At 32.9% G+C, this 12,675-nt stretch overlaps 1 protein-coding gene across 8 annotated transcripts in view; it reads left to right on the top strand.

Moving 5' to 3' along the window:
* Positions 1 to 12,675, top strand: part of FER (FER tyrosine kinase) — a 445,463-nt gene that overhangs the window by 292,065 nt on the left and 140,723 nt on the right. For all 8 annotated transcript variants that reach the window (XM_042944781.1, XM_042944800.1, XM_042944791.1 and 5 more), the window contains one exon: positions 1,821 to 1,915. In XM_042944781.1, coding sequence (XP_042800715.1) covers positions 1,821 to 1,915 — 95 coding nt within the window. The remainder of the gene's footprint in view (positions 1 to 1,820; positions 1,916 to 12,675) is intronic.

A 12,675-nucleotide genomic window follows, 5' to 3' on the forward strand; every position in this document is an offset into this window, starting at 1 on the left:
CAAAATAAGGATGGACTCTCTGAGATGCATGGATATATGGATGGGAAAGAAGGAAGATACATGGATCCATGTGCTGTAAAGGGAGAAAGGGAAAGTGTGTGTGTGGTGTGTGTGTGTGTGTGTGTGTGTGTGTGTGTGTGTTGTGTGTGTGTCTGTCTATCATGGCGTAGCGTATAAAATTGAGGTTTCTATAAAGTGCTGTAAAAGAACTAAGCTTATGGCAATGAGAGAACTAAGTGCCATAGGATGGAACATTTTCATGGATGTTTGTTCATTCAGCATCTAAAAGTGAATATTGCTAGCAATGGATTAACCTAGTTGGTGCGCTTGTTAAATATGATCTAGAGAATAAAGATGTAAACTTTTTTAATGTCAATTACTGGTAGGTTGAAAATATGGTATGATAAAGGCATGCTATCAGACTTGTATTTCATAGGCTGATTATTTTATAGGTGGTATTAAGGTACAAGGTTATATATTACATTTTTTTTAAAGCTAGTTTTCTTGGTTTCTAAATTGTGACTGTTTTATTGAAAAATAAAGTATTAAATTTTCTAAAGTGGAAAAATCCATTTTCTCAAGTAGAATTACAAAGTTTTATGTTAAAAATGAGAATTGTATCTATGCACATTCCCAAGTGTCATTTAATAGATGATAGAACTATATATTTAGATATTTAATATGGAGTCCATGCTGGCTGTTTTGTGGAATTTCTTTACTAAGCAGTTTCCAACCTAAGAAATGACACTTTGGATTAGGGTCAAACATTCTAAGACTTCGTTTTTAATTCTTCATAGAAGCTGAAAGCTCAAGGTGAGTGACAGAGTATTTTCCTCATCTCTAGAATTTTTTTCTACTCTTATCTTTTTTCACTTATAAGTCATTATTATATATTTTCAATCTAAGGCATTTTTCTTGGCGTTATCTCTGCTTTAGTTGGGCTTATACAAAACATATATGAACTTTTTTTTCTTTCTCTCAATAGTGATTTTTTCATTCTCTTAGGAAACTGCATTTTTCAAATATGAGTGAATTTATAACTATGTCAGTAGGATAATATGGAATACGATTTGGTAATAGAAATATTCAACGTAGATGGGCCTTTGAGGGAATCTAATTTATTTTAACTCATGCTTGGAGTCCTATGGATGAGTCTGTGCTATTTTTATAGCCCTCTGATGAAATTTCGCCTTTATCCAAACAAGGTCCCCTTTTTTCAGCTTCAGTGTATATTGAAACTGTTACTAAATTATTTTTGAACCTGTAGTCCGCTTTCTCAATACTTGAATTTTTACTATTTTGAAATTGATCGCTATAATCAAGATAGTATTTTACAAAATCTAATGAGATGATCAGCCTATAAAATTTACCAATATGAATTGAATTCTTATTTATGTATTTTCAATCAAGTGTGTACATAAAAACAAAACAAAAAGATGCCAACCTAGCAGCTTACAATTCTGGTCCACTAAATGCTTGTCAGTTATGCTTTTGTGGTAGTGGCTAAAACCAGATACTTGGAAGGGAGTGTAATGTTTGGGACTAAGTAAGATGTTCAGGTTTAGCATGATTATTACTCAGAGTGGATAATAATTTTTAAATGAACATTGAATTAAGGAGAATTGATTCCTTTTACCTATAGTTTGCTAATATTTATTTAAACTTGTATACATCCATCAATTATAATTTGGTTTCATATTGAAGCTTTAAAAAGAGAATTATATTGACTAAAGTATATTCTACTTGGGCATGCTGTTGATGATCATAAATCAATGCTTTTTTATTTAAATGATAACTGTTCTCAAACTTTTTTCATCCAGAATTCTCAAGCAATACGATCATCCCAATATTGTCAAACTTATAGGCGTTTGCACACAAAGACAGCCTATCTACATCATTATGGAACTGGTTCCAGGTAATGATTTTAGAGGTTTCCTCGATGATGTTGTAATGTCATGTTTTATTATTTTTATATGTTCAGTCTCTTTGATTTCTCCTTGTAAAGTTTTCAGCAATTCTGTTTAACGTTTTCCTGATGACAAAGAGCTATGTATATGCCCAATATGTTTATAGTCTTTGATACTTTGCTGTTATATAGAAAATGTCATCCACCTGTTTTTTGGGGGGGAGATATATTATTATAGTGCAATTACACATGGAATTTAGTTAGGTATGTTTTTGTTAGAAGACCTGTTTATAAAAATAGTCTACTTGGTTTAACTTTATAACAATGATAGTACTATTTTCTATCTTGTTCATTGTATATTATTTTCCAAGTACAATACCACACATCCTCTTGTTTGGCTGCATATAAAATTCCATAGTGCTTTGAATCCCTTATCAACTATGAACATCTTTCATAAGTGAACAAAGAAAAATTAATCTGTTGAGGAATTTTTCCTATATTTCTTTATGGTGACTTTGAACACCTCTGGGTCTTGTGGTTAACCACTTTTGCCAACAAGCAAGGATAACTTTGAACTTACAGAGTGTATTTTTAAGTTACTTTCACTGTATATCATCTTGTAGAAAATTTCATTAGAGGTAAAATTTGATCTTGGTAAAATTTATAAATATAATATTTAATAATAAATATTTGCTTTAACTAGTATTTATGCATTTTAAAAGAAACTTAAAGGAATATGAAAAATATTTCTAACTTTAATATACATTAGATAAACCTGATATTACAGATTGCCCATTAAATATTGCTCACACAATTCTGCTATTATTTAAGGATAGTTAGTCGCATTTTTATCACACTGGTTTGCCTACTATGTAGTAGTTCTTGATATTACCATATAACTGCAGGATTTAGGATTATCATCATCTTGGTCCTCATCAAGATAGCACTGTTATATACATTGTATGTTATTTATGATCTATATCATAAGTAATTTCAATATAGTTAGGAAAAATGTTAGAGTACAGTCTAAAATTTTGAAAACAATTGAATAGCTTATAGTTTTAATTAAATAATATCATGGGGTGCCTGGGTGGCTCAGTTGGTTGACTGTCCGACTTCGGCTTAGGTCATCATCTCACGGTTCATGAGTTCAAGCCCCACATTGGGCTCTGTGCTGACATCTCAGAGCCTGGAGCCTGCTTCAGATTCTGTGTCTCCCTCTCTCTCTGCCCCTCCCCGCACTCATGCTCTGTCTGTCTCTGTCTCAAAAAAAAAAAAAAAAAAAAAATCACATACATGAAGTCCCCAGTTAATAGGGGATGTCTCTGAGAAACTGAGATTTGAAAGGTGGGGCTGAGTTGATGAGGAAAAGTGATCTTGGTCTTAGCATGGATGACAAATGCCAGATAGCAGGTACAAGTTGAACAAAAGAATATAGCATTGCAGGAGTGCCAGGGAAGTGTTCATCTGACACTGACAAATAACTTATATTGATGTTTTTGAAAGAATAAGAATAATAAGCCCCATTAGAAAATTGAAAGCGTAATGGAAAATAGAAAATTAAAAATGAAGATCTCCCACTTAATAATCTAAGCCTGTCTCAAAGCTAGTTGATAACTAAGTATATGTGTGTGTTTCCAGGAAAATGTTTAATGTATAAAAACATACTCTTAAACTTTTCAGATCTTTTTTCTCTTAATAGTATAACTTAGGGTCTCATTGTTTGATATTTATCCATGTAGTTATATCTTTTTTTTGTAATGGTTTCAGAATATTCCATTGTATGGATTTATGTAATTTAATCAGTCTTCTACTTAGGGAGACTGTGTGTGTGTGCGATATATATATCAACGTTGAATGAATATATTTGGACTAATAATGTAATCATTTTGAACTATATAGGGTGCATTTTCAGCAATGGGATTGTTGGTTGCAAGTATATGTGCATTTTGATTTATAATAAATGTATTAGCTTTCTATTGCTGCATAACAAATGATCACAGCCTAGCAGCTTTAATCAACATGCATTTATTACCTCACAGTTCTATGGATCACAAGCATAGGCAATATTGATTGGGTTAACTGCTCAGGGTATCACAAAGCCCAAAATCGGGATTTCAGGCTGAGTTCTTATCTGGAGTCACTGGGAGGAATTTACTACTAACCTGCCTCTGTTGTGGCAGAATCCTGTTCCTTGCAGCTGAGAAGTGGTCTAAGTTGCTTTTATTGCGTGCTGTCAGCTGAAGGCATCTCTCGTCTCCTTAAGGTTTCTACACTGTTTTTCCCGTGGTCCCTCCATCTTCAGACTCAGCATAGTCATATCTTTCAAGTGTTTTTGATTTTTTTAAACTTACTCTTGTGTTATCAGCTGGAGAATATTCTCTCCTTTTTTGAAAGAAGAGAATGCCATATGACAACATAATTAGGGAAGTGATAACTGTGTTCACATGATCCAGGACTCAGGGTAGGCGATTGTTGGGAAGCCATATTCTATTTTTACTTCACAGTACATTTTGGTAAATTTTTCATAGGTTAGTTGCAGCATGGAATCTGAAACCACAGTGATAAACTTTTCATACTCTCTTACACTAACTCCATTGCTTGAACTTGGAATTTGAATGTATCTTTTATCTGTGCATGATTCTGTAGCATCATGCTTCATCATTTAGAATATATCAGGTGACCAGGTTATATATATAGATCCTTAAAAAGGTGACATGATTCATTATATAACATCAAAAGATCACATTTATTAATGTCAACAGTAGTCTCATCAGACAAATAATGGGAAGCTATCAAGTACATGGTGACAAATATGTGTTTTCTAAAATTTTAATTGTCACTGTAAAGTTTGGATTTTATCGCTGGCAACAAAACCTGTCATTTTTTTCCCCTTGAAGTGTCACGTTTACTTCATTTATTTGAGAAAATGTGGGTCCAATATCTAATTTTTAATAAGCATAATTTGTCATTCTTTTTGAAAACCACTTTGATACAATAACAACTTTTATAGGATACTTGATTGTCTGTGTATGGACTTAGTTATACCCTTCTCTACACCCTGTCTCAGGTAATCACTGATTTGCCTTCTGTTGCTATATTAGTTTGTATTTCTAGAATTTTGTATAAATGAAATCATACAGTCTACACTTTTTTTTTATTCTGGTCTGGTTTCTTTCATTTAGCATAATTATTTTGAGATTCAGCCATTTTGTATCAATAGTTTCCCTTTTATTGCTGAGTAGAATGACCTCAGGAATATACCACCGTTTATCTATTCAGCTACTGATAGACTTTTGAGTTGTTTCTTTTCTGGGCCTACTGCAAATGAAACTGCTAAAAATAGTTATGTACGAGTCTTTGTAATGGACCTGTGCTTTTATTTCTCTAGGGAAGGTACTAGGAAAGGGATGAATGAATAGTAGGGAATATGCATGTTTAAATACTTAAGAAACTGCCAAATTGCCTTTTAAAGTGATTATACTAGTTTGCCTTCCCAGCAGCAGTGTTCTCTTTTCATCAGTTCAGACCGGTCAGTCTTTAGCCATTCTAATATTTATGTAGAAATGTCTTAATGTAATTTGTCTTTCCTGACTAAAGATGTTGAGCATCTTTTCATGTGCTAATTTGCCATTCATGTACCTTCTTTGGTGAAATGTCTATTCAAACCATTTGCCCATTTGTAAAAATTGGGTTGTTTGTTACAATTGAGTCTTGGTTCTTAACATACTTTAGATACCAATCCTTTATCAGAAATGTTATTTTTCAAATATTTTCTCTTGGTTTGTGATATATCTATTCATTATCTTAAGTGTCTTTTGGAAAGCAGAAGTTTTTAATTTTGACAAAGTTTAAATTACCAAATTTTTCTTTCATAGATCATGTTTTTCATGGTACATAGAAGAAAGTTTTGTCGATCCTAAGATCATAAATGTTTTCTTTTATGCTTACTTCTATGTGTTTTATAGTTTAAGAATTCACATTTGAGTCTGTGATCCATCTCAAGTTAATTTTTATATATGCTGTGAAAAACAGCTTAAGTTTATATTTTTGACATATGGATATGCAGTTCTTCCAGCACCACCTGTTTAAATTACTGTCTTTTTTTCCCTTATGGTGTTTCCCTCACCTACCTTGTTACATGCACTTTCATTTTAATTTTATGTATAGGTCTTTTTCTGGACTCGTCTTTTCTGTTGATTCTTTTGTTTGTCTTCATACCAATACAACACTGTCTTAATTACTGTAGCTTTATAATGTCTTGAAATCAGGTAATGTAAGTGCTATAATTTGTTTCTTCATCGTTTGGGCTATTAGAGGCCCTTAGCATTTCCATATCAATGTTAGTGTTCTTTTATAGTTCAAGAGTTTCTATATAAAGGTTTGCTGGCATTTAGGTTGGTATTGTACTGAGTCTGTAGATCAACTGGGGGTAAATAGATGGATTAACATTATTGTGTTTTCTGACCCATGGACATGGTATATCTTGCTAGTAAGATCTTTAACTTCTCTAAGCTAAGTTCTGTAGAGTTTAGTATAGAGGACTTTCTGTCTTCTGTCAGACTTATCACTGAGTATTAATTTTTTTGTGATGCCATAGTAAGTGATCGTTAAAAGTAAATTTGATTTAAAAAGTATATCCACTAAGGAAGTTATAGAAGATTTGAAAAGCACTGTCAGTCAACCTAACCTACTGACATAAATAGGACATTCCATACATCATCACCCGAAAATACAATTCTCTTAAGTACACAGAGAATATGTACTAAGATAGTTCATATTCTGGACTATAAAACAAGTCCCAACTAATTTATAAGTATTTAAATTATGTACATGTAATAAAAATAGAGCTCAAAGACAAATCTCTGAAAAACCTCTAAATATTTGGAAACTACACAATGTGCATCTAAATAACCAGTGGGGCAGAGTGGAAATCAAAGTGTTTTGAGCCTGAATGCAAATGAAAACGCAACATCTCAGTATTTATATACTGCCTATAAAGCAGTACTTGAGAAACGACTTTAACAGTATATGTCTATATTAGAAAAGAAGGTACTCAAAGTGATGACTTCAATTTCTACCATAAAAAGTTGAATGAATCCAAGTTAACTCAAAGTATGTAGAAGAAAGAAAAAATTAAGGCAATAGCAGAAATCAATGAAAAGGGAAAAACACAGAGTCAATGAAACTAAAAGCTAGTCTTTTGAGATCAATAAAAGTAAACCTCTACATAGGCCGATAAGAAAAAAGAGAGGACACAAATTACTAATATCAAAAATGAGAGCTGACATCACTACAGAGTCTACAGATGTCAAAAGGATATTAATGGAATATTTTGGCCAAGTTTGTGCAAACAAATTAAACAACTTAGATGCAATGGACAAATCTCCTGAAAGATAAAACTACCAAATCCTTCAATCTTCATATCCCCCTCTCTTTTAAAGAATTGGTCATTAAGAAACTATCCTTCAAAGAAAACTCCAGGCCCAGCTGGCTTCACTGGTGAATTATACTACACTTTTCAGAAGGAAATACACCACTTCTATACCAACTCATTCAGAAAGTTGAAAAAGCAAGACTCCTTCCCAGCTCATTTTTTGAGACCACCATTACCTGATTCTAAAGCTAGAGAAAAAAATCATAGGAAAAGAAAACTACAGAGTAATGTCTCATGATCTTATATAAAAATCCTAAGCATAATTATAACAAAGCCAATATAGCAATATACAGAAATACATCATACTGAAGCAGAATTTATCCTAGAACTGCAAGTTGGTTTAACCTTCAAAAACCAATCCATGCCATTCATCACATTAACAAACAAACAAACAAAAAATAGTATCATCATCTCAATAGATACAAAAAATTGACAAAATCAAACCTGTGTTCCTGATAAGAATGCTCTCATGAGAAATAAAACTTCCTCAACATTAAGTGCTTCTAAGAAAAGCCTGTAGATGACATTATACTTAATGGTAAATGACTGAATACTTTCCTCCTTTATATAAGAAATAAAACCTCTATCTGCATTTACCACTTCAACATCATACCGCATGTTCTAGCTTCTAGAACCATATAGCCAGAAAAAGTAAATAAAAAGCACCCTTTAACATGTTTATGGTATTTTTCATCTTTGTCACAATAAACACTTGTTTGCCAGTGTTTGAAATTAAAATGCTAGCTGTTAAACTAATATTGTAACACTCTTTGGAGGATAGTGATGTGTCAATGTAGGTTCATCAGCTGAAATAGATATGGTTGTCTTTGAAAAAGTATAGGGATCTCTGTCTCCCTCACTTCTTCATTCACTTAGCTCCTTCCTCTGTCCTGTCCAGCATTCCGTGACACAAGTGCATGGTCAGTAAAAGGCCAGAGAGGGTAGTGGTGGAGATCTGGAGTTCTGATAAGTGTTGGTGAGGGTGTGAAAAAACCAACTCCCTCATACATTAGTGCTGGAATATAAAATAATACAGCTTTCTTGGAAGAAAGTTTACAATTTCTCTAGAAGTTATACATGAATGTTCCACATATATTAAGCGTTTCAATCCTAGGTATTTACCCAAGAGAATTGAAAATACTTGTCACACAAAAACTGTAAGTAGATGTTCATAGCAACATTGTTTATGATAGCCAAAAAGTAGAAATAACCTAAATGTCCATGGAAAAACAATGTAGCATATCCAAACGGTATAAATACTATTAAGTAATAAAGAGAAATGAGGTAATTAATACACGCTGCAGTATGCATGAACCTCAAAAACGTTATGCTAATCGAAACAAGTCCAATGCAGAAGACTACATGCTGTATGATTCCATTTCTTTGAAATGGCCAGAGAAGGCATTGTGGTTTTCTGGGGCTGGGCTTTCTGATGGGATTGACTATACAGTTGACTCTTGAACAGCATGGATTTGAACTGTGTGGGTCCATTTATTATACATATTTTTTATAGTATGGTAAATGTGTTTTCCCTAATGATAAGGTTTTTTTTTCTCTAGCTTTATTGTAAAACTACAGTATTTAGTACATTTAACATGCAAAATATGTTAATCAACTGTTTATGTCATTAGTAAGGTTTCTGCTCAATGGTAGACTATTAGTTGTTATGTTCTTAGGAAATTAATAGATTTCCCAGTAGATTTTCGCCTGGGATGGGATTGATACTCCTAAGCCCTGATGTTTAAAGGCCAACGGTATACAGGTATGAGAGACTTTTTGGCATGATGAAAATGTATCAAACTGGATTGTAGTGACAGTTGCACACCTGTGAATTTGTCAAAACTCATTGAATCATACGTTAAAATGGACAAATTTTATGTATATAAACTGAACTTGTAAATGGCTCTTTAACAAAAAAAGCCCAAGAGCTAGGCAGTCTTATATGACCTTGCTGAACTTACTTAACACTTCTGTGCCTTAATTTTCCTGCCTATAAAGTAAGATTAATAGGGTTGGTATAAGGACTAATGTACTGTGATTTTATGTAAATACACATATAGACACATTACATATCTCTCTAAATATTTCACATGGGACCACTTTGTTTTATTACCATCAATTTTATTATTTTCCAATTGGCTAAGAGAAAAAAGTGGTTATTTAAAATGCCTGCTATAATCCAGCCAAAACTAACCCAAACTCTGAACCTGCCTCTGCCCCTAATTCTCCTCCTAACCCTAGGTGTACTAAATAGGAATGACTGAGAACAAATTAGGATGTATAACATTTGTTTTCAGTTCTTCTCTCTCCATCCTTGTAACTGTTCTGTTGATATGTTTTATATTTAGCTTTCATTGATCTTTATTATGTAAAACTCAAGTGGCTAGATTAAATGGCCTCTGAATTTTAGCAATAAGCTGTATTATTGTAATTGTTAGAAAAATGTTTAAGTTGAAACCTCAATTCTCAGACTACTTCAGAAAGTACTTTTCTGTGTTTTTCTTCCTTTATAAAAGGTATTATGGGGAAAGAGCCAGCTAGTTTTCATTCTTGTAAAAGCACCATAGTAATATATAATTTCTTATGCTTAAAAAATATCTTAAAGTTGTAAAAGCACTTTGATATTAGGTCATTTATTCTACCAGCCATATTGTTATCTTCATTTATAAATAAACTAAATGAAGTTCAGAGAAGTAAAAATGACTTGTCAACATTAGTTAAATAGCAAGTAGGAAAATAATGCTCTGTTTTGTTTTATCATTCAATTTATAAGTGGGTCAAAATATATAATCCTTTTACGAATTAAAAATACAAATGAAAATTCAAGCTAAACATCTATGCAAGATACCCTATGGGCAAATACATTAATCCCCCTTACATAATTTCTCAGCCTTGTGCACAGATAAGTAAATAGCTTACTGTAGTAAACAGGAAAATTTTTGTTGGGAGTTCCTTTTTTCTCTACTGGGAATCAAGCTTGTGGAGGAAAGATTTAGAAAACTGGTAGGTTAAAAGCAAGATTTAATAACTGCTTAGTGTCTAATATGCATGCCATTTCAAAACTGCATTATGCAGAGACTTAATATGCTCCTGTTCTCGTCAGATAACTGAACCCTTTGAAATCATAAATCTGAAATATATTTGAACCAAAGTAATGTTTAAAGAGATTAGAAGCATTTGAGAATTGAAGTTTAGAGTGAATACTCCAAGATGATCTTGTCTTTACTTGAATCATCTCTTGAATTACAAATGCTTTATTTACTTGTTTGCTCATGGGTTGCTGGATAAGTAAAATCAAACAAAAGGCAATTCTAAATGGCACTAGGAAATACTAAAAACAAAAAGCTCTAATATGCTAAAAAAGACAGTTTGTAAGCATGTTGTTTATTACTTAGAAGTTGAAATGAAGGAAATTGTGAGAGAATTTTTTTTTTAAGTGACAAACATTACTTAAAGGAATGTTTATGGGCCAGGCAGGTGTCATTTATTTTCTTATGTGATTGAATTAGGGCTGCCACTGATACCCAGATGAAGAGGAAACTAAGCACCTTAACCTTTAAATGCAACAATGTTTCTGCACATCATGAGTAGAGGTGATTAATTTTATTAAGCCTTAAAAAAATGTCAGTCTCCACTTTCTTTCCCTAGAGACTTGTAACTGCCCCTTTCTTTCTGACATGGATCTCCTGTCTGAGTTCAGAACTTTCTGGAACCAATTGAATGTTACATTATCTGGTACATTCCATAGCTTATACAGATGCTGCCCTTTGGCAGTACTCAAAGTCATTTTAATTTTAAAATGACTTATGTGTTTGAAACTTTGAGAATTATTGAAGAATTTTTACCAGGTTTAGACATCATCAAAATATATCTCCTCCCTATAACATGTTTTTTAAGAATTGAGTTCATGGAGTTTATATGGTCTAGAGATTTTGGCTTAGAAATCTTAGCGTGATTATTTTATATCCTAAATGTCTTTAACATCTCAGTAGAAACATTTCCACTGTCACAATTTCTTTTAATTCATTTCAGTTGATAATTTCTGTGAGTAATTTCGCTAAATTTTGCTGGGAGGTTAAATTCTTTTAAAAAAAGTTTTATTTGAGAATGTGTGTGTGTGTGAGCGTGAGCAGGGGAGGGGCAGAGAGACCCTCAGGCAGGGTCCACGCTGTCAGTGCAGTCCAGGGCTGGGCTGTGATCTTGTGACTGCAAGAACATGAGCTGAGCCAAAATCAAGAGTCGGACACTTAACCGACTGAGTCACGCAGGCGCCCCTAGGGAGGTTAAATTCTTCTTAAAAATAAACTACCCCTTCAATTCAAAACAACATTTTATATATGTATATGATGTAGCAGAACCAATTTCAGTCATGTGATTATCACAGCTATAGAAAGTTATTATGGTAGTCCCTGAAAATGACAGTTCCTGCTTCATTGGGAACAAAGTCCCAGTGTTTTGGCTGTGGATACTTGCCTGGCATTTGTTTCATTTGTTCATCATAAATGTAACAAAGGTAAATTGTGCCAAGAAAAGATTAAGGAACATTGCTCCTACCACTCATAAAGGAGAGCCCTCAAAATCTGAACTGGCACTTGGTCTTACATAAGCTCTAACCCATGACCAGTTGTGTAATAATACCACTTCACAGCAGCAAATTTTGAGCTCAAGGAGAGAGCAACATAGTAATACTCAAATAAGTATTTATTTACTAAAAATTATAAGATGTCAACTCAGTGGCTGAATTATTTTTTGTTAATTGCCACAGAAGAACCTAATTTTATAGACTTACGTATGGAGCTATTAACAGAATACTCTTTAAAAATAACTTTGGTATGAATTTGGTCTAATAAATTAGAGGATTGTGAATTCCACTTTGGGAAAATAAGGAAGTTTTCTTTTAAATGTTAACTGATGTTATATCTAAACTTAGACATTCACTTTATAATTCAAGCATATCACATTAATGAAAAACAAAATAAATGTTCTCTGTTGCCATTTTATACCACAGATAATAGTTTGATATAATGTAACCTACTTCCAAAACCTTTTGAAAAGATAACATCTTTAAATTGATATTTTTTCTCAGCCAAATGATACACTGGTTTGCCCTCGTGTTTCATTTGCTGCCTAATACCCCAAAGCAAATGCAGATGGGATAAACTGGCCATTTCTTCAGATGCTGAAAGCACTAACATCCTTGGGAATCAGCTAATTTTATTTACACGTGACATAAATTGATAAGCTGGTAGTATTCCACACATGTGGTTTTGGCATTTTCCTATTGTTCTTCAGATATATCACTTTCTTCTAGCAGTGAATATTCTTCCCCTGA

Source organism: Panthera leo, chromosome A1 (genome assembly GCF_018350215.1).
Source record: "Panthera leo isolate Ple1 chromosome A1, P.leo_Ple1_pat1.1, whole genome shotgun sequence".
Classification (NCBI taxonomy): Eukaryota; Metazoa; Chordata; class Mammalia; order Carnivora; family Felidae; genus Panthera; species Panthera leo.